General features: G+C 49.3%; 2 protein-coding genes across 5 annotated transcripts; both read left to right on the top strand.

The window, feature by feature from the left end:
• The first annotated feature begins 1,023 nt into the window (after window positions 1-1,023).
• Window positions 1,024-10,775, top strand: RBBP5 (RB binding protein 5, histone lysine methyltransferase complex subunit). 4 transcript variants are annotated; one of them, XM_065698279.1, is made up of 14 exons: window positions 1,025-1,250; window positions 1,370-1,395; window positions 1,484-1,656; window positions 2,504-2,644; window positions 2,928-3,090; window positions 3,542-3,651; window positions 3,894-4,013; window positions 4,191-4,344; window positions 4,443-4,514; window positions 4,948-5,065; window positions 5,722-5,791; window positions 5,906-6,135; window positions 6,413-6,490; window positions 9,077-10,775. In XM_065698279.1, the coding sequence occupies exons 1-14, from the start codon at window positions 1,232-1,234 to the stop codon at window positions 9,100-9,102; spliced, it is 1,500 nt and encodes a 499-aa protein (XP_065554351.1). In that variant the 5' UTR covers window positions 1,025-1,231; the 3' UTR covers window positions 9,103-10,775. The 4 variants fall into 4 exon arrangements, with proteins under 4 accessions (XP_065554347.1, XP_065554351.1, XP_065554348.1 ...); XM_065698276.1 differs by having other exon boundaries at window positions 6,413-6,607; window positions 9,074-10,775; XM_065698277.1 differs by having other exon boundaries at window positions 1,026-1,250; window positions 9,074-10,775.
• A 62-nt stretch (window positions 10,776-10,837) lies between these two features.
• Window positions 10,838-16,400, top strand: TMEM81 (transmembrane protein 81). Its single transcript, XM_065698280.1, has one exon. The coding sequence runs from the start codon at window positions 11,854-11,856 to the stop codon at window positions 12,688-12,690; it is 837 nt and encodes a 278-aa protein (XP_065554352.1). The 5' UTR covers window positions 10,838-11,853; the 3' UTR covers window positions 12,691-16,400.
• The last annotated feature ends 2,360 nt before the right edge of the window (window positions 16,401-18,760 follow it).

Here is an 18,760-nt window from a genome sequence, read left to right as displayed (position 1 = left end):
CAGACATTCAGCTGATGCCTTTTTATCCTTGGTTGTAGCTGACTTGTTGCCATTCAGTTTCTCTTTCGGCAGGGGTGGGGAGGGAGATGTGCAGGTTTTCTCTGGCTCAGTACAATGTCTCTGCATTACTTTTGCCTGAGCTTGTGCTGAGCCATTTCACACACCCGCTTTATCTTTAAAACTATAGAGTTTTCCATCCCGTTAGAGCAAGGCAAATGAGGTGAATAATGGCGTTACCTTCCAGAGGCTGTACACTGGAGGTGGTACTGAGCTGAGCAGGTATTAAGGCCACCTTTATCTTCTCGCTCTACTGAAGAGGTTTGTTACGGTGTGTTGTAAAAGGGCACCTACCCTGCCCGTTGCACATGTAACCAGGGGCTGGATGGACCTGTACACAGACCCAACCCGGTGCCTGCTGTCCCGGTATGGGCAGTGCTGCTCTTCCACATGAGCTGAGTCCCAGAGGCTGAGGGGTACCCTCCCTCTCCCTTCCTGGCAGCAGCGATCAACCTAAACCGACGCTGGGACCAGATTCATTGCGGTAAGCCAGAGGTGGGGCCGGGTCCCTGCAAGGTTCGCTCACTGCCACCGGCTTGCTCTGCCCGGTTTTAAGCCTTTTATTCCCATTACACATAATGGGATGGGCACTTGCACTGTACGGGGTGAGGAAGGGGCTCGAGAGCTCCCCGGCTCTCTCTGGGTCATACTGGCCTTCATGCAGAGGGGTGTTACTCGCGTCTATGCCTTGGTTTGGGACGGGAGCCGGGAGGGGGGCTCCGTGCACCCCGCCGGGTGTGGGGCTGGGGAGCACACCCCTGCTCCCCTGTGTCCCCTCTTTTAGCTTAGATCGCTGGGGAAGCGCAACCCCTGGCCGGGCTCAGCCGCTGCGTTACTGCCCCCACGCTGCCAGCGCCGCTCCCGCCGACCCCGGAACCTCAGCCCCGCGGCCGCGGTGCCCGCCCGGGCCGCTCCCCGCGCAGGCGCCGGGCTGCCCGTGGCGCTGCCTGCGCACCGCCTGAGCGCTGCCGGGCGCCATCCGCCGCGCCGGGCGCGGGGTCGGTGCCGGGCGCGGTGCCGCGGGGCGAGGCTGAGGCGAGGCGAGGCGAGGGGCTGGTGGCGAAGGAGGAGAAGGGGAGCGGGGCTCCGTCAGGCGAACCGCAGGTCGGCGCGGCGCAGGCCCCCGGCGGGGTCCTTCGGCGACGGGCACGGAGGGAGCGGGACGGCGGCCGCGATGAACCTGGAGCTGCTCGGTGGGTGCGGGCCGGGGCCGCCGGGCCGGGGGGTGCGGGCCGGGCCCGGGGGGTGCGGGCCGGGCCCGGGGGTGCGGGCCGGGCCCTCACTCAGGCGCTGTCTTTGCGTTTCCTTGCAGAGTCCTTCGGCCAGAACTACCCTGAGGTAAACACCCCCCCCCGCCCGCCCGCTGCACCGAGCGGCTCGGTGCGGCGGCCCCCTGACCCCCCCCGGTGCTGGCCTGTCCCCGCAGGAGGCCGATGGGACGCTGGACTGCATCAGCATGGCCCTGACCTGCACCTTCAACCGCTGGGGCACGCTGCTCGCCGTGGGCTGCAACGACGGGCGCATCGTCATCTGGGACTTCCTGACCAGGGGCATCGCCAAGATCATCAGCGCCCACATCCACCCCGTGTGCTCGCTGTGGTGAGAGGGCGCTGCTGCGCGCCGGGGTCGCTCTGGGGGAAGGTGGCCCTGGCAGGGGTTGGAGCTGGATGAGCCTTAGGGTCCCTTCCAAGCCACACCAGGCTGGGGGTGTGTGACTGAGCCCAGTGTACGCACCCGGTGTGGAGGTGTCGTGGTTTAAACCCAGCTGAGTGCTATGCAGCCAAATCCCCCCATTGCGTACTAAGCCTGGTGGGCCGTGGTGTGGAAAACCCCTTTGGCTGGTGTGTGGAGTATCCCCGTGGCCGGTCTGGGGCAGCTGTCCTGGCTGTGCTCCCCCCTCTCAGCTTCTTCTGCCCCACGTCACTAGCAGCGCCTGGGAAGCTGCAGAGTCCTTGACGAGAGTAAGCAGTGCTCATCAGCAACCAAAACATCAGCGTGTTATCAGTGCTGTTCTCAGGCTAAGCCAAACCGCAGCCCTGTACCAGCCACTGGGAAGAAAATTAACTCTATCCCAGCCATTAGCAGGACAGAAAAGCTGTTCTTTCTGATGGAATTTGCCTGTGCCTGTGTCTGCTGAGCATCAGGTGCTGATGTCCTGACAGCTCCTAACACCCAGGTGTGCCAGTGGCCTAAATGTCAGCCCGCTGTGGGATACCCCCTGCATTCCAGGGTAGTTTCCTTGGAAAGAATTTGGAAACAGGTTATGCCTGTTAACGTTTTGGCCTTTGGGTTACTTTTCACCCTAACAGAGTTATATCTGATACAAATCTCTCGATGAACATATATGTATATATATATGTGTCTTATCATTTGGTCCGACAACTAGAAATTGGCGGGTTTATGCATTTGAGGAGTAACTGATTCAAATTGCCTCTTACTCCTGCAGCTGGAGTCGAGATGGTCACAAACTGGTGAGTGCTTCCACGGATAACATCGTGTCACAGTGGGATGTGCTCTCAGGAGACTGCGACCAGAGGTTTCGATTCCCTTCACCCATCCTGAAGGTTCAGTACCACCCTCGAGACCAGTAAGTCCTGTGAGAAAGGGGTTGAATGCTCTGCTTTTGGTAGAACTAACGATGATTAAAATGTTTTTCCTGTAGTTTGCAAGGGGATTTTTTCCATATTTAATAGAGGGGTTTAGTGTTATTGACTTGTGATTTGTTGTGGCTCTTTTTATTATGAAAATAGCAGATGGGGAGAGAGTAAATATGGGAATGGGCCTTGGAAGTGTGGGCAGAAATGTCTCCTTTGTTTTGGTGTTTTCCAGAGAAGAAACTCCTAACCCCCCCTTCTTTTCCTGCTCTGCAGAAACAGGGTTTTGGTTTGTCCTATGAAGTCGGCGCCAGTGATGCTGACGCTATCAGACTCCAAACACGTTGTCCTGCCTGTGGATGATGACTCTGATCTCAACGTCGTGGCCTCCTTTGACAGGCGAGGGGAATACATTTACACAGGCAATGCCAAGGGGAAGGTGAGGCTCCAGCAGGTGGCACTGGATGCCATAGCTTTGATTAATTCCTGTCTTCAGCAAGATGCGTCATGTTTCTGGGTTGCGTTCTTTGTTTTAGTACCCAAATAAAGCTTCCTGAGTGTCTCTTGAGCGATTGAGCCTGTGTTGATACAATCTTATGAGTAACATCATGCTTTACCTTTGAAGATCTCTAGGCTACAATTTGTATCTCAGGCCTTTATGTTGCTTTTGACCGTATTTGTTGGATCCTTTTCCAGTGTAGATAAAGCAATGCTTATGTCGCAGAACTGTCGCAGAAACTGTAGTACAGCTACAGATGCAGAATCCCAACTATTCCTGTGTAGATTGCTGAGGCTTCTGTTGTCAGGGTTAGTAGCTGATGGAAGAGGTAGCCAAAGGGGATTGAATTCTAATGATGACACTGACTGCTTCCTGTCTCCTTCATCTGCAGATTTTGGTCCTAAAAACAGAAACTCAGGATCTTGTTGCTTCCTTCAGAGTGACAACTGGAACCAGCAACACCACAGCTATTAAATCGATTGAGTTTGCTCGGAAGGGAAGGTGAGGTACTTCATCTACCAAGTGGTAGCTTTAAAGATGAATTGACAGCTACAGAGTAGATTGACTCAGCATATGAGTTCTTGTTTTAAACCATCACCCCTTGTCCTATCACTACAATCCCTGATGAAGAGTCTCTCTCCAGCATCCTTGTAGTGCTGTAGATATTGGAAGGCTGCATAATCTGGTTCTTTCTATTTCTCGGTCTGTTAATGTAATGCATGTTCTGTGCCCTCCTTTTACAGCTGCTTTTTGATAAACACAGCTGACCGGATAATCAGGGTGTACGATGGCCGTGAAATTCTCACTTGTGGGCGAGATGGGGAGCCTGAACCCATGCAGAAGCTGCAGGATTTAGTGAACAGGTAAGAGGCAGCAGAGTGGCTGGTCAGCCTCACTGGCAAAGGTGAGGTTTGTGTGCTCAGCACTAATGGGAGAAGGCAAGATCTCAGTCTCAAGAACAAACCCACTCTGCGGTCCTCCAGCCTCCCTGCTCTGCTCTTTTCTCAGGGTTTAACTTGTGTTGCTGTCTTTGCCTGCAGGACACCGTGGAAGAAGTGCTGTTTCTCTGGTGATGGTGAATATATAGTGGCAGGGTCAGCACGACAGCATGCCCTGTACATCTGGGAGAAGAGCATTGGAAACCTGGTGAAAATCCTTCATGGGACCAGAGGGGAGCTGCTCTTGGATGTAGCAGTAAGAAAACTGACTGCATTTCTCGTTACTTTGAAAACTAAGCTTTCTTAATTCAAATTAGTTAAACTCCTTCTCTTTTCTCTTTCTAATAAATCCAGTGGCATCCTGTCCGACCCATCATAGCTTCTATTTCGAGTGGTGTTGTCTCAATATGGGCTCAGAATCAAGTGGTAAGTGTTTTAGATAGTTTCCTTAAGAGGATTCCCAAACCTAACCTGCTGTATTAAGCATAATCCAGTATTTATTATGTGCTCCATCCCTGGCAGTGTTCAAGGCCAGGCTGGACAGAGCCTTGGGTGACATGGTCTAGTGTGAGGTGTCCCTGCCCATGGCAGGTGGTTGGAACTAGATGATCTTAAGGTCCTTTCCAACCCTAACTGTTCTGTGATTCTATGATTACAAATGTTGTATTTTCAGTAAGAACTAACTTGTGCACTTCCTAATTTATTGTGTGACTGTGGACCTGAATGAAACTTGATTTTATTGTGAGCCTGTGTGTGGCTTGGGGGATTTTAATGCAGAATGAGACTTTAATTGTTTGTGTCCTCGTTCCAGTTGTGTTCCTTTGTGTAAGGTAAAAATCACTTTGACTTTGTGGTTTAGGAAAACTGGAGTGCCTTTGCGCCTGACTTCAAAGAGCTGGATGAAAATGTGGAATATGAAGAGAGAGAGTCAGAGTTTGACATTGAGGATGAAGATAAGAGTGAACCAGAACAGACAGGTACGGTGTAAACTGTGTTTTTTGTCTTATTACATATCCGTACCAGAGATGAAAACTAGTGCTCACAGTGGTATAGGTGGGTGTTAAATGACAAAACAGGAGTGGGTAAATGAAGACATGTGAGCTAACACAATCAATAGGATTCAAGGCCAGGTTGGGTGGGGCTTGAAGCAACTTGGTCTCGTAGAAGGTGTCCCTGCCTGTGGCAGGGGATTGGAACTGGATGAGCTTTAAGGTCCTTTCCAACCCATCCCGTGATTCTGTGATCTTTCTAGAAATTCCTCCCCCCTTCAGTAGGTGTTTTAACAGCAGAAAACAGTAGCAGATAGACACGGGTGGTTGTCCAGGCCTCCTCAGCAGTAGCAGTGCTGAATTGGAAGCCATGGCCACACAATCTGGCCACTTGGTGGTGCCAGAAAACTGTGTCCTGTGCCAGCCTGCCTCCAACTAAGGACAGAGACAAGGATTATTCCCAGCGCACCATAGAGCTTTCCTTGCTACCAGGCTCTGCAGCGCTTCTCCTGGTTGGATGAACTGCTGTTTGGCAGTTTCTAATATTCAAGTGTAATGTTGCTTTGTGGGTATTAAGCATTCTTTCTCTGAAATTTGGTCTTTTCCTTACTGTCTTGAATTTACCTTTTTGCCCTGGTTCTTAGGTGCTGATGCTGCAGAAGATGAAGAAGTGGATGTCACGAGTGTGGATCCCATTGCTGCCTTCTGTAGCAGGTGAAAGAATCTTGTGTGTAAAGTATGAATACAAAATGTATCACTAATATTCCCTGTATAATATGTTCTAATAACCCCTAGTTTTAAATGAAAGCAGACATTTTTCCTTCACAGTGATGAGGAACTGGAGGACTCCAAGGCTCTGCTTTACTTACCCATTGCTCCTGAAGTTGAAGATCCAGAAGAAAACCCCTATGGGCCTCCACCAGATGCAGTTCAGAGCTCTTTAACTGATGAGGGAATAGGCTCTGAGAAGAAGAGGCAGTGCTCCTCTGATGGACCCCAGGCACCAAAGAAGAAGCCCAAAACCACCAACATTGAACTACAAGGAGTACCTAATGATGGTGTGTAGTAGCTGCAATTGTTTTAGTGCTTGTTCTGCATCTGAGATGGCTTTTAGCTTTGCCTTTACCTTGTCTGAAGAGCAGAAGTTCAGAGGGCCACTCGTGACTTTGAAGTCACTTGTTATAATACTTGTGAATAGCCACCCACTCTTGCTGGCATTTTGCAAGCTAGGGAGAAGTAAGATGTCCTGATACTGTTAGTTTTTGATGCTGTTTGTATCTGGTGCTGTACATGCTGAGGTTTAATTTGCTTTGATGCCACGTTGTCTTTCCACAGAAGTCCATCCGCTGCTGGGTGTGAAGGGAGATGGTAAATCCAAGAAGAAGCAAGCAGGCAGGCCTAAAGGATCAAAAGGTAAAGACAAAGATTCTCCATTTAAACCGAAACTCTACAAAGGGGACAGAGGTGCTTTACCTCTGGAAGGAGCAGCGAAGGGTAAAGTGCAGGCGGAGCTGGGACAGCCTTTGACAGGTAAGGAACCCAGCGGGAGCGTCGTTGCCTTGCTTGGTGGCCTTGCTTTGTACAGACCCTGACTTAATATAGTCCTAGTTTTATCTTCCCAAATGGCACTTGCTCACTGAATGTTCAGCTGCTGTCAAGGAGAGGCAAATTTTACAGCACTATTATATAGTCTATAGACTATAGGTTAAGTATTATTTCAAAGGCAAAACATCTTTGGATATCTTTTTGATAACTTCCGTCAGTTCTTCCATAAACAGTCACAGGTTTTGGTGGGTCAATGTTGAAGGGGGAAAAATGTCAAGAGTGAAGGCTTCTGAAGCTGAAGTTGACATTTTGTGCCGTCAGTACTAGGCAAAATGATGAAGAACAGCAGAGTTGTGTAAGCAGAAGTAGGAGATGGAGCACTGGTAATGGTCTGTTTGGTGAATGAACCCTGAGAGGAAATCCAGGAGCTGAGTTTTCTTTTCCAAACTACACGGCAGCCTTATTTAAATTCCAGGCAGTGCAGTTGCTGGCAATGAGGGTAGGTTTCAGTGAACTTTAATCCTTTTTTCCTCTGGTCATATTTTGTTGGTTGTGTGCAAAACCAGGACTGTTGCAGTCACCTTTGTGAGGGCCCAGACTTAGTCTCTCTGAGACTGAGCATTTCCCCTCAGTCTCCTTTGCTACTTCAACTTCTTCACTGGGAAAAGCCCATTTAAGCTCAGTGACAAAAGCACGTTTGGATGAAGTGATGTGGACTCCATTGTTTATTGCTTTCGGAGTGTATTTAATAAGTCAGGATTGATACATAGACAGTTTCAGTGGCACTGCTATATCAAATTTTGCATTTCCTTGAACTCAGCAGCTGCTGCTGTGGATTTTAGACTGTACAGAAGTGATTTTATTCCCCCTCTTCCTTCCCTCACTGCTGGTCCTATGCTACCCACCTTGCTCATTGTCCTTCCTGCTCAGCTCCTGTCCCATTGCTTGTACTAGTACTGACAGTTGCTGTTTGATGAAAAAGGGGAGGGGATGAAAGCGACTTAATCTGTAAAATATGGTAGTAAAGGAATTACCTGGATTGTGGGGTCCTCAGGTGTCTTTGCTGGCATCTGTGACTCATCCAGACTGCTCTGTTGTACATTGCTGGATGATGGATAAGCCTGGTTAGAGGACCAAATGATTAGGACCATTACATGTCGTTGCAAAGCCGTATGTGGGAGGATTTTTGTATGGTTTTGCTTGTAGTGCTACCATGGAATTGTTGTAATAGAGTCTGACTTGCTACAAAAGCCAAGCGTGGAGTTTTGCTGCTGCTGAGTTTGGGATGTGCATATCCAGGCCAGGCCAGTGAGCTTTGGGGTTTGGGCACTAAAATGGAGGTTTTCTCATGAACAAATGCATTTAAGCTCATGTTCCCCACTTACTTCACCAGTCTAGAGGAGATGGTAGAGCTTTCTAAAATAGACTTTTAGCCTTTGTTGCCTGGAAGCACTTGAAGGTGGTTTTCCATGGTGCAGTTCTTTGACTTGATTGGGATATAGGCAAAGAATCAATATGAAGGACTTCTGTCTCTCGTTAGGACGTGTTGTTGTGCTTCCTTCTACACTTCAGAGGATTTCATAGATCCATGCAGTAGATCTCAGTAGTCAGTGTTGGAAGTGTCTCTGTAAGTCAAGTTGTGAGAAGAGCGGATCGGCCACTAAAGGAACTGTTGCTTGGATCTTTCCGAACTCGCAGGAGTCTTTTAGTCCAGGAAGCTCATGTCTGTCTTCCTTTATTTCCCTTATGCCTTGCACTTACAAGTCCTATTTTGGGCAGGCAGTTTTTCTTGGTTCCACCATGTGCAGATGCACACTTCCACATTGAAATGGTCCCCTGGGATCCTGGAGCCTTTCCTGTCTCTCATGCATGGAGCTGTTAATTTTGCTAGTTCCTTGTGCTGTTGCTTTCTGAAGTAACTAATCAGCTACTAAAACAGTCACACAAAGGCATTTCTGCTCTCGTATGCCCTAATACAGTGTCTTGCTGCAAGCTGCATGGCTGGGGTGTGGAGCTTGGCACTGGTGCATCTGTATCACTGTGCTCTGCAGTCTGGAATGTCTTCTTCAAGCTGCTGTGTCAAAATCAGGCTCCAAACAGACTGAGGAGCTAGCTCCATTTTATAGCTTCAGAATAAAATCTTACAATTTGGGTTAACCCAGGCTTAGGTGAGGCTTATTTTCAGTTGGGGTTTTGCTCTCAGGTTTTGGGATTGTTTGACACCAGGTAAGTTGCTTTGCAGCTTTGTGGAGTAAAAGCTCAGGAGTTTCTCAGCCACCTTGTCATAGACAGTACCTTGTTGGCTGTACCTCATTAGACTGAAAAGAATGGCTTTAGCTAGGAAATCTTGTTCTCCGTTCTCTGGAAATGCTGAATTTGGTGGTCTCTGGCTTTTGGGAACATCTGTTAGAGGCTGGTTACTTACTTTTGATCTGTCTTTGATCTCTTTAGCAGGTGGTGCAATCTCAGAATTGTTATGAAGACACTCTCCTTTAGCTTCCTGTATTCTCTCCTATTTTGGCACCATAATGTGGAAACTATATGAACGCTCAGTCAGAGTGGACTGACTAATACAGCAGACTGATTGTTCATGGATTCAGGGAGTGACTTTTGTATGAAATGACTACGGAAGAGGAAGCAGCTTCATTCCTCCTTACCTGCCTCTGCATGGAACAGTGTAAGATGCTAACTCTCAGGTCATGTGATTTGCAAAGAGACTCGTTGGACTGCCTTTGTGGTGACATATAGAACTGTGTCTGAAGTGAGCTGGAAGGGACCTCCAGAGCTTCCCACCGTTGTCTTTTAAATCCCATTTTTTTTATTCCTGGATTGAAGAATACCCGAAGTGTGCATTTTTATTCCTGGTGACTGTATCCAGCAAACATCCCTTTCTTTGCTGTTAGGTTTCATTTCAGTGAGTTGTGACTCCTTCCATGCCAGCTTCACCTTCCCAGCTTTTTGGGTAGCTTGCTATGATGTCTTCTGTGCTGAGACTCCTGCTGATTATGTGCCAGGTGGACAGAGATCTAAGGTGAAGAATCAAGACACCCTCTGAAGTCTGCAAAGAATGAAGCTTCATATTGTGGATAGTTCAGACATGAAGGATGACCCTGCTTATGGGAGAAAGGAGCTCTAGATAAAATACTCAGCTGTTATGCTCTCTTTTAACCTGTGATGTGAAAAGCAGTGTTGGCAGTTTCTGCTTAGCAAAAGTGGTTTTATTCTATCCCTTTCCTGTGCAGTGCCCTACCAGAAGCAACTGGTTTCCTCCTCAGCTGATAGGAACTGACAGATAGAGAAAAACCAGAACCCCACCTCTGGATCGAGATAAATGCTAACAGCTCACTCCCAGCCATGCTTTAACCATTTCCTCCTTAAGATGATTGGAATATTTTCCTTGTGGGAATGGAAAGAGACACTTTATCCAGTACCGACAGCCTGAGAGCTCTGTACCAGACTGACTGTCTGTTAAAAGGTTTTCATTCCTAATGCCCTTTGCTTTATAGACTGCTATAGTTCCTATGCAATTACTTATAGTTTTCCCCCAGCTGTAATTATTGAGCTCATCATTGTGTATTGGAATTGTCAAAGCATCCTGCAGACAGTAAAACCCAACAAGAGGAGTCGAGAAGAGATCTTTTCAGTTGCAGTTGGAAGTGTGCAGCAGTTGCATGAGATGAAGTATGGGAAGAGAGGAGACACTTTAAATCAGGAGGGTTTTTAAAACAGGTGTTTTTATTTGTGGCTTTGGTGCAGTGGCTGCTTCGTGTAATGAAATCCATGTGTACAGTAGGAGTTTTCTTTGTTCTTTCTGCTTGTAGGATGACTTGCATCTCCCCTGGATTACTGTTATGTCCAATCCACCCTAGTGTGGCGTGGCTGACCCCACAAGCTTTAAAAGATGCACAGGCAGTGGCTCTTGAGGTTGTCCTAAAGCATGTAATTTGCCACAGACTCCAGCCTCTGTTTCTGGTAAACCTTTGCTGTACAGTGTATATGTCCTTGGTTTCTTTTCTTCCATCTCCTATTTTATTTTCTAGTATCTGTAGTTTTGTACAGTATTTGACAGATACTGGCTTGATGGTAGTCTACAGCAGTGATGGTAGGTTTTGTGGTTGTAAATAAAGAGTTATGTTTCATTTCTTAAAGTCAACGGCTAAGTGTTGGCTTCTCCATGCAACCCTGATTGTGTGTATGGGGACAGTGGTTAGCACAGCTCTGGTGTGAACGCACTGTGCTTCACCACAGCTGGTGTGTTCCTTTGGGACACCTGAGCACTACGTGGGTTACACCGGGATGTCTCATCCCCACTTTGCTGCAGTGGCAGCAGAGGAGTGGTTTCTGTTTGACACATGCATCACTTGAACATGGGGCTTTGGGGTCGGTGACTGTATGCGGCACAGGGCTCGGCCTCGCAGCTCCTCTGAGCGATGCCATGGGACTGGGGCCGGTGAATCCCTCTTGAGTCGGGCAGTTGATGTCAGGAGCCTTTTATGTTGAGCCCTCATCTCAGAGGACTCGCTTCTGAGGGACGGGAGTTCTTTGGGGCCACATTCTGCCCCAGGGCTGTGACATCAGCACTGTTCCCCTGGGAACAGGGAGATGGGGCTGCACTGAGCCCTGCACAGCCAGGATAGAATACTGCTGAGGCTGGCTTCCATTTTCAATGCCGTAAGATAGCTGGAGGTTGCAATGTTGGTTTTGTGATCTTGGTCACTTGGGGAGTACTTTAGGATTTGGGATATGTGTATATAGTCCAGAACTGTGCAGGTGCTGCGTAAGGATTCAGGTTTTCCTCATGCCCCAACAGCATTTTAAATGTTCCAGGAGTGGTTACTTGTATTGCGTTATAGTTTGGTGGGAAAGTTAAATTGGGACAATACTTCTTTACAGTGGGAATAGACTCATAGAATGGTTTGGGTTGGAAGGGACCTTCAGGATCATCTAAAATAGTCTCTAAAAGTCTTGCAGAGAAGGGGGGATTTCATCTTTAAGTTGTCAACTATATCCAAACGGCTGTAATGGGGTGGATTAAAACATCCTGCTGCCCTGTTCCCACAGCTGGCGCTCGTGATTCACATTCTGACCAATGCAGTAATGTGTTGCATCTCTTTCAGCAGCGTTGTGCTTCAAGCCTGTCTTGTTGGAGGATTTTTCCTAATGGAAGGATTAGGTCTTGAAGGTGATGCTGGTGGCATTTCAGAACTACCAAGTTTGCAGACATCCAAAGAATGACTGTGGTGACCCATCTGATTGATAACCCCAACATGGAGCCCCTGGGGAGCAGCCACATCCTTGGGCTGCTCCTTTGTGCTTTCCATGTGCCTTTGGTGGCTTCCTTTGCAGGCGTTACCATCCCCGCAGAGCTGAAGTCCGTCGTGGCCCCGGTCGTGGTGAGCACCACGCTGTGCAGCGTCACCTGTGGGCTGGGCTTCAAGCTGGAGGAGCTGTGCGAGGTCACCCCGGCCGGCGAGAGGCAGAACTGCAGCGTGCGCCGCACCGGCTGCCTCGCCAGCTGGGACTGTGGCTTGCTCCACTTCACCCTCCCCGTGGGCCAGCCCTTCCAGCTGAGCTGCCTGACCTCAGGCATCACGGGCAATGGGAGCCAAGCCTACAGCTATACATGGAGGTTTGCCCCAGGCCTCATCACCACAAAGGACATCCTGTTCAGACCTTTCAGAAACCCCAGGCCTGTTGTCAGGTTTTCCCCTACCAAGGAGTCGGACGCAGGGACTTACCGATGCGAGGTGCAGGTGATAAAGACGTTCAAAGTGGTCAAGAGGGTCTACTTTGCAATCAGAGTGATCCACAAGGACCTGGTGGATCTGAACTTCCAAAAATTCCTGACATGGGAACAGAAGTTAACAGCAAGCAAAGTGGAAGAGAACCTAGAAACTGGCGTCTATGAAGTGCAAGAAGAGGAGCCCTTTTGGAAAGGAGAATTGTTTTATCAATGCTTGGTAGGAATTGGCAGTGGGGTGGCAGGGGGTATCTTACTGAGCGTGGTGCTCCACTGCTTGCAGAGGCTTTGGAGAGGGAGAGCTGCAGAGCAACGAGCTGAGATTTAATGTCACTTGTCTGTCTCTTTCTTGATGCAGTGTTTCATGGGGGTGGTTGTGGGTTTTCTGGCTGACACAGTTTATTCCCAGATACTTTCTGAAGCTTCAAAGTAATGTAGTACATGGCCATAGAACCAGAGCTTGAGTCTTAACGGAGTGGTGCAGAGAGAGCTCCAGATGGAGCAAGGCAGTTTGCCTCTCCATTGTGTGAAAGGATGGGCTGGAATGGTCCAGACAGGAGTTAAAGGACACTGAGCCACAGAAAACTGCCCATTGCCTTGCTGTGTTCCTCTAACAGGCCTTTATTTTACTTCTATGTGTTTAGGGGGTTTTATTTAGCTAATAACTTGTGATCCTTATTCCCTACTCTTCTGCCTTGCTGAGAGCTCTGGTGCCAGGAGCTGACACAGATTGCTCTGTGGTAGGTGGTGTTTCTCCAGGAAGAGGTGCTTTCGAGGCAGCATTCCATATCCTCTTTCCTGGCTCTCTGGTGTCCTTTCCACCAGCTCAGAGTAGATCTCCAAGGTCTCAGGAGCTGTGGGGCAGTGCTGGGACAAGCAGTGGGTGCCTGATTCCTTAGGAGGGATTTATCTCCTTCCACTAGAGCTGGGAAAAGTACCTTCGGGCAGTAGCTTGGAGCTTGGCCTGCTCCTTTGTAGTGGAGAAGAGCGAGGCAGGGAGCACAAGCAAATCTGCTGCTTAGGAACATAACGGGGTGGGTTTAATCATGACTTAGAGCTGAGCTCATTCCTAAGGGGGAGGAAGGGAGGAGCTCAGTGGGCTGCGGAGCTTTCATTTTGCCTGGTGATTAATAAGTATAAACCACACAGCATCTCCATAGGCAGTATTGTTCCCCCCTTGGTAGCAAAATTCACAGAGGGATCTATTAAGTCTTTCTACTTTGCCTCTTATTTTACAGCAAACAACTATATTTACTAAGTCTATTTCCTTTTTTCTTACCCTGTGAACTAAAGAACAGGAATGCACAGCACAAAATATTATAGATTGAAGCATGCTATTCCTTTTTGCTAGAACAACAAAAAAGATGCTTTAATATGGAAAGAGTTGGATGTGGAGGTAAATACCTGTTTTGATTCATCCTATACAGAAAATCAGGCTGAAATAGGAAGCTAAGTCTTCGTGTGCAGTGAGGGAGGTAGGAAATGTATCGGGTCAGTGGGCTGTGGACCTTGTGTAGCTGTATCCAAATGGAGGAGCAAGCCTGTCAGCAGGCTTCAATTCCTGGTGTGTACTTGTGCGAGTTCCCTCTTTCCATGGGGAGACTTTAATGGGCACAAGAGCCAGCAAAAGTTTGGAACCTGACATTCGGCAGTGCCAGGAGATGCCTTTGGGAAGATGCACTGCCCCTTCCTGGTGCCTGGGGCCACCCTTTGTGGAAGGGACTTCCCACACACCAGATTTACAGAGCTCTTTTTGCCCCCTGAACAGGAGGAGATGGGTGATAGAATTGGTGAACGTGATGCCCATCGCAGGGGAGAGGAAGCTGCTGTCTGCTCGCCTGTCTGTTGTGCTGGGTGGGATGAGACCTGGGCTGCTTTGGGGCAGGCTGTGCTGAAGAACTCCCTGAATAGCAGGAGCAGACATGCTTGGGTTGGGAGCTAATGGCTAAAATCAACAGAGAGAAGCTGCCCCATCTGGAAGAGCCTCTCTGCTCTTTGTCATGGAAATGACATTGCATCCTGTGGGCAGCTGTGCTTCAGACACACAGAAAGATGATATGAAAGGTCCAGGACAATCCATTTTCTCCCTGCTTAGCTGAGGAGGTCAGAGTGGGAGCCAACAGGGTCCTTCATCTTACGGTGTCCTCTCTTTGTTCTTCTGAGGGGACCCAGATGCCCACAGCAGGAAGCATTAATACATATTTTAATGGTTATTTCAAGATGGATAATATACTTATTTTTAATGCTTGTTTTAAGAGGTGGGTTTGTGATGGCCAAAGCAGCTTCAGCTGTCAGAAAGGATGGATCTGGGCTTCTTATTGGCATCATGGCTGTTTGAAATGACACTTTCCTGATGTGCTTTTTGAGCTTTTGTTGATGTCTGGATTAGCTGGGGGTGGAGGAGAAGGAAGAGAGAGCAGACTGAGGTGGGGGGAAGGAAGGACATAGAAAGGGAATAGGAGAGGTGGGATGTACAGGGGGTCAGTGAAAGCTGAAGCAAGGACCCCTCGTAACAGTGTTCTCTCCCCATCCATATGTTTCGTTCTGTCTCTTCCTGTAATATCCATGTTTTCTTAGCCCCTGTCACTCTTCTTACCAAGATAACTGACTCAGTTACAGGACAAAAGGTGTCTTTTTCTGTTCTGCATTGGTGATATGGTGCCTGAACCACTTTCCAGCCCAGTTTGTCTGCCTGACCCGTGGGGAGGCTGCAGCATCCACTCACACCAACCCTGCCACTGCCTAGTCCCAGCTGGAGGCTGCTTCTTGGGACAAACTTGTGCTCAATCAGTATTAGGAAGCAATTAGCACTGTACAAACTAAAGGCAGACAGATTGTGTGAGGGAGGAAGTAAATTTGCTAATGGCATTAGCACTTGCAAGGGAGGAGGGAATAACAGAATGGGGAGGCACAGGCAGCTTTTCAATTGCCATCAGCTACTGAAGCTTATCTAAATGGAATAACTGGATTGCCTTAACTGCTGGAACTTGAGCGGCTGCAAAGAGGAAAACAAACCCCTGTAAGCTTCTATGGCACCGAGATGGGGCTGTCTGACTCCATCCCCTGCACATTGACCCGTGCTCATTCCTTTACCTGGTCCTCCAGCCCTCGCAGCAGCTCCGTGGCCTCCCCTGGGCTTGCTGCAGTGCTGATGCTGTGCAGCTCCGTGTGCACCCCGTAGTCAAGCTCAGTGTTTCTTGTAGGGGCTGCAGGGAAGTGAACACATCCAGGATGGGCGGCCTGAGGGTGAGGTTCCCCATGACCCCAGTACTGCCGAGCCCATTTTCTCATCTCCCCACTCACCAGTGGAGAGCCTCAGGCCTGTTGCATTTAGGGTTGCTCTGGCTGATCTCCTGACATCCTTCCCAAAGGCGCAAGGAAGCCAGTAGATATTTAAGGCCAGACACAATGACCATGCTGAATGAATCTGACATCACGTAGACGAGGTGATTTCATGCAGCAGTTGCTGCTGCGAAGGGAATTATTTTCTCTAATGGAAGTGAACCTTTGCAAATCTGCTCGCTTGTGGCTGATCTATTGGATATCTTCCCTGGAAGGTTTCCAGGCTTGGTTTAAAGGCTGTGATTGATGAGGAAGCTCTTTGGCAAGCTGCTCCAACAATCGCACCTTTAGCTAATCAGGTGCATGAAATCTTTGACTTTCAGTTTTCTAGCATCGCTTCCCAGCCATTGGAATACCAGAGGGAGCACATTACATTAACATCTCCAACCTCAGCACTCATGATTCCTTACCCCAGGGACAGTCTCTCTCTCTTGGATAATTATTGCCATGGGATAGAATTTGAGTTTACCATCTCTTCATTGACTTGGCTTTGACTGAGGGGTCCAGCTCAGTGCAGTGGGGTGTCACTGGGCTCCTCGGCAGGATTAGTGCCTGTGGTACTACTTGCATTTTAAACCGGACAGAAGTACTCCAGACTCGTAGCTGTCTAAAGCCTCCGGATACCTTTATTTACGAGCTGCGTGCTACTGGAGCCAATAAATACCCATCATTACAGTAAGTACAGTCTGCTTACAGCTGGTTTTCTTACAGTGTACAACAAAGGTACTGCCCCGTTGGTGAGGAGTGGGTGAAGCTGAAGTAAAATACTCACAGCAGGGGGTGTCCCTGGCGCAGGCTTAGAGCAGATGGGATTTAGACCCCTCAGGCAGTAGCTGAATGTGATTGCTGCATTATCCAACTGCTTCCTTGGGCACATATAGAAGTGTCTCCTGTTAGGGCACAAGAGTTCAGCTGGCCTGATTCAAACTGCTCTAGCTGCGAGCTGAATTTAGCCCAGACAACCGAAACCCAGAAGCACCATCTTCAGTTTGCAGGTTCAGTAGTGTCAAGTAGAAGGTTATTTTAAGGCTAAATCAGAGCTGTGAAGCTTCTCTCACGTGGGAGGCTCCAAACCCTCCACCTTGGTGGTGTACTCACAGCACCCTTGTCGAGCTGGTTTCTAGTGCTGACACACAGGATGGACCCCCTGAACTGAGGTGCTGAGAGCAAACCCCCGCCACTCAGCTCATCCCTCTAAGTCAATCTCTACAGCAGTTAAATGCAGGGGATTCTTAATGAGACAGGAAACTGATTTGCAACTCCATGCAGTGGTGCCAAGCCAGGAAGCTCTGTGATGTTGAGATCTGTTTCTCTCCCCTGGCTCTAAACACCTTTTAACCCATGCTGCGTTTTAGGAAGCCCTGGCTTTATAGAGGGCTTCTTCCACATCTCTTTCTCCTGTTGGTGCCTCTGGTGAGGCTTTATATATAGGGGTTTTATATATAAGGACCCTTTGAAGGGAATTAGCTGTGTCCACGGTCATGGCAGCCCTTGGGAGAGCAGCAAGTCCTGTATCAGACTTCATCAGCATGAGGGTTTCTGTTGTGGTCCCCCCCACAGAGCGCTGGCAGGGGCAGACCTGGGGCACCGCCAGCACCTGCGGCTCCATTTGATGGAGGCTCTTTGGTTGTTTGACCTGGCTGCTTTGGTTTGGTTCTCTCCTGGGCTGTGCCTGTGCTGCTGCAGGGGCATCATCCAGCCGCGCTCCGGAGCTCCGCAGGTCCTCTCAGTTTATGCCTCCTGAACACTGTCGCTATGGCTGCTGCTGGTGCTGCGTATTGATCAGGTAACCCTTGCCCAAGCCCTCTTCTCCTTTCCTTTTGAGCTAACGCTGGCTTTAAAGACAGAACTGAGGTGTAGCTGTTGTCCTGATGGACAGGGGAGGTCATGGAGAGCTGGGGGGGGGATCTGGAGGAGGCTCAGGCCAGGCGCTGGGGTGATGGTCCCTGCCTTCATTGCCTGCCTCAGCCATCCATCAGCATGGAGCTCTTGGCTTCTTTTTCCCACTGTATCCCAATGGCTACAGGGGAGCCGGAGGTCCCCTGGTGAGGGACATTTAGGCTCATGAGGGATGTTTAGGCTCATTCATTGTGTTTATCTTTCTTTGTCTGCTTCTCTTGTTTGCACAAGGCACCTCAGCCTCTTGTCTGCATCCCCTGCTGTGAACCTACCCCCATTTACCTTCTGGTGGGCCAGATGCTAAAAACACTGTGATGGGATACTGAGGATCTATACCATAGGCAGGACTCTGGGAGGCCAGGATTTATGTCACCTCTCAAATGCTCCCTAAGGCACAATACTTTAAAAATCATGGAATCAGGGGGTGGTTTGGGATGGAAGAGTGGTTAAAGCTCATCCAGTTCCATGCGCAGAGACACCTTCCACTAGAGCAGGGTGCTCCAAGCCCCTGTGTCCAACCTGGCCTTGAGCACTGCCAGCCACAGCTTCCCTGGGCGCCCTGTGCCAGTGTCTCTCCATCCTCCTAAATTGCTTGGGAATGGCAGGGATTGGTACCTACAACCCGTGCGTCAGTGCTGCCATGCACAGCCCTGCCTGTGTCCGGTGTTGCTGGGGCTGAGCTCGCTCAGACCATCGGTGTTATCCACTGGGAAGGAGGAAGGAGGCAGGTGAAGGGATGCCCTTGGGATCTGACCAGGAAGCAACATAAATCAGCTTCTCACTGGCTTTGCTCGGTTGCTTTACCAGGAGACAGATTTTAATATGCAACCTCTATTCCCAACCATTTTAGTTAGTGGGCACCTCTCCCTGTACTTCTCTGGGGTATCAGCCCTCCCATTTACATGAGCTGTGCACGAGCAGCCTTGGAGCTGGAATTCTTGGCTGGATCTCAAGCTTGCAGCCCCAGGTGGAGCCTGGCATTGTGGCTGGAGGGAGACGAAGCTGAGCCCAGATTGAACTTTGTTGCCCCAGGGCTGGCTCCTGAGTCTCCAGCTCTTGTTTAACTCCTCTGATACTCCTTTAATTCCTCCTTTAAGACCCTCTATTGAAATGGGAGATGCTGACACCTCCGTCAGGAGGCAGGGCTGCCTCTCTGA

The sequence above is a fragment of the Lathamus discolor genome, chromosome 19, assembly GCF_037157495.1.
Source record: "Lathamus discolor isolate bLatDis1 chromosome 19, bLatDis1.hap1, whole genome shotgun sequence".
In the NCBI taxonomy this organism is placed as follows: domain Eukaryota; kingdom Metazoa; phylum Chordata; class Aves; order Psittaciformes; family Psittacidae; genus Lathamus; species Lathamus discolor.
The sequence above is the reverse complement of the archived record's forward strand: the minus strand, read 5'-3'. Positions and strand labels throughout refer to the sequence as shown.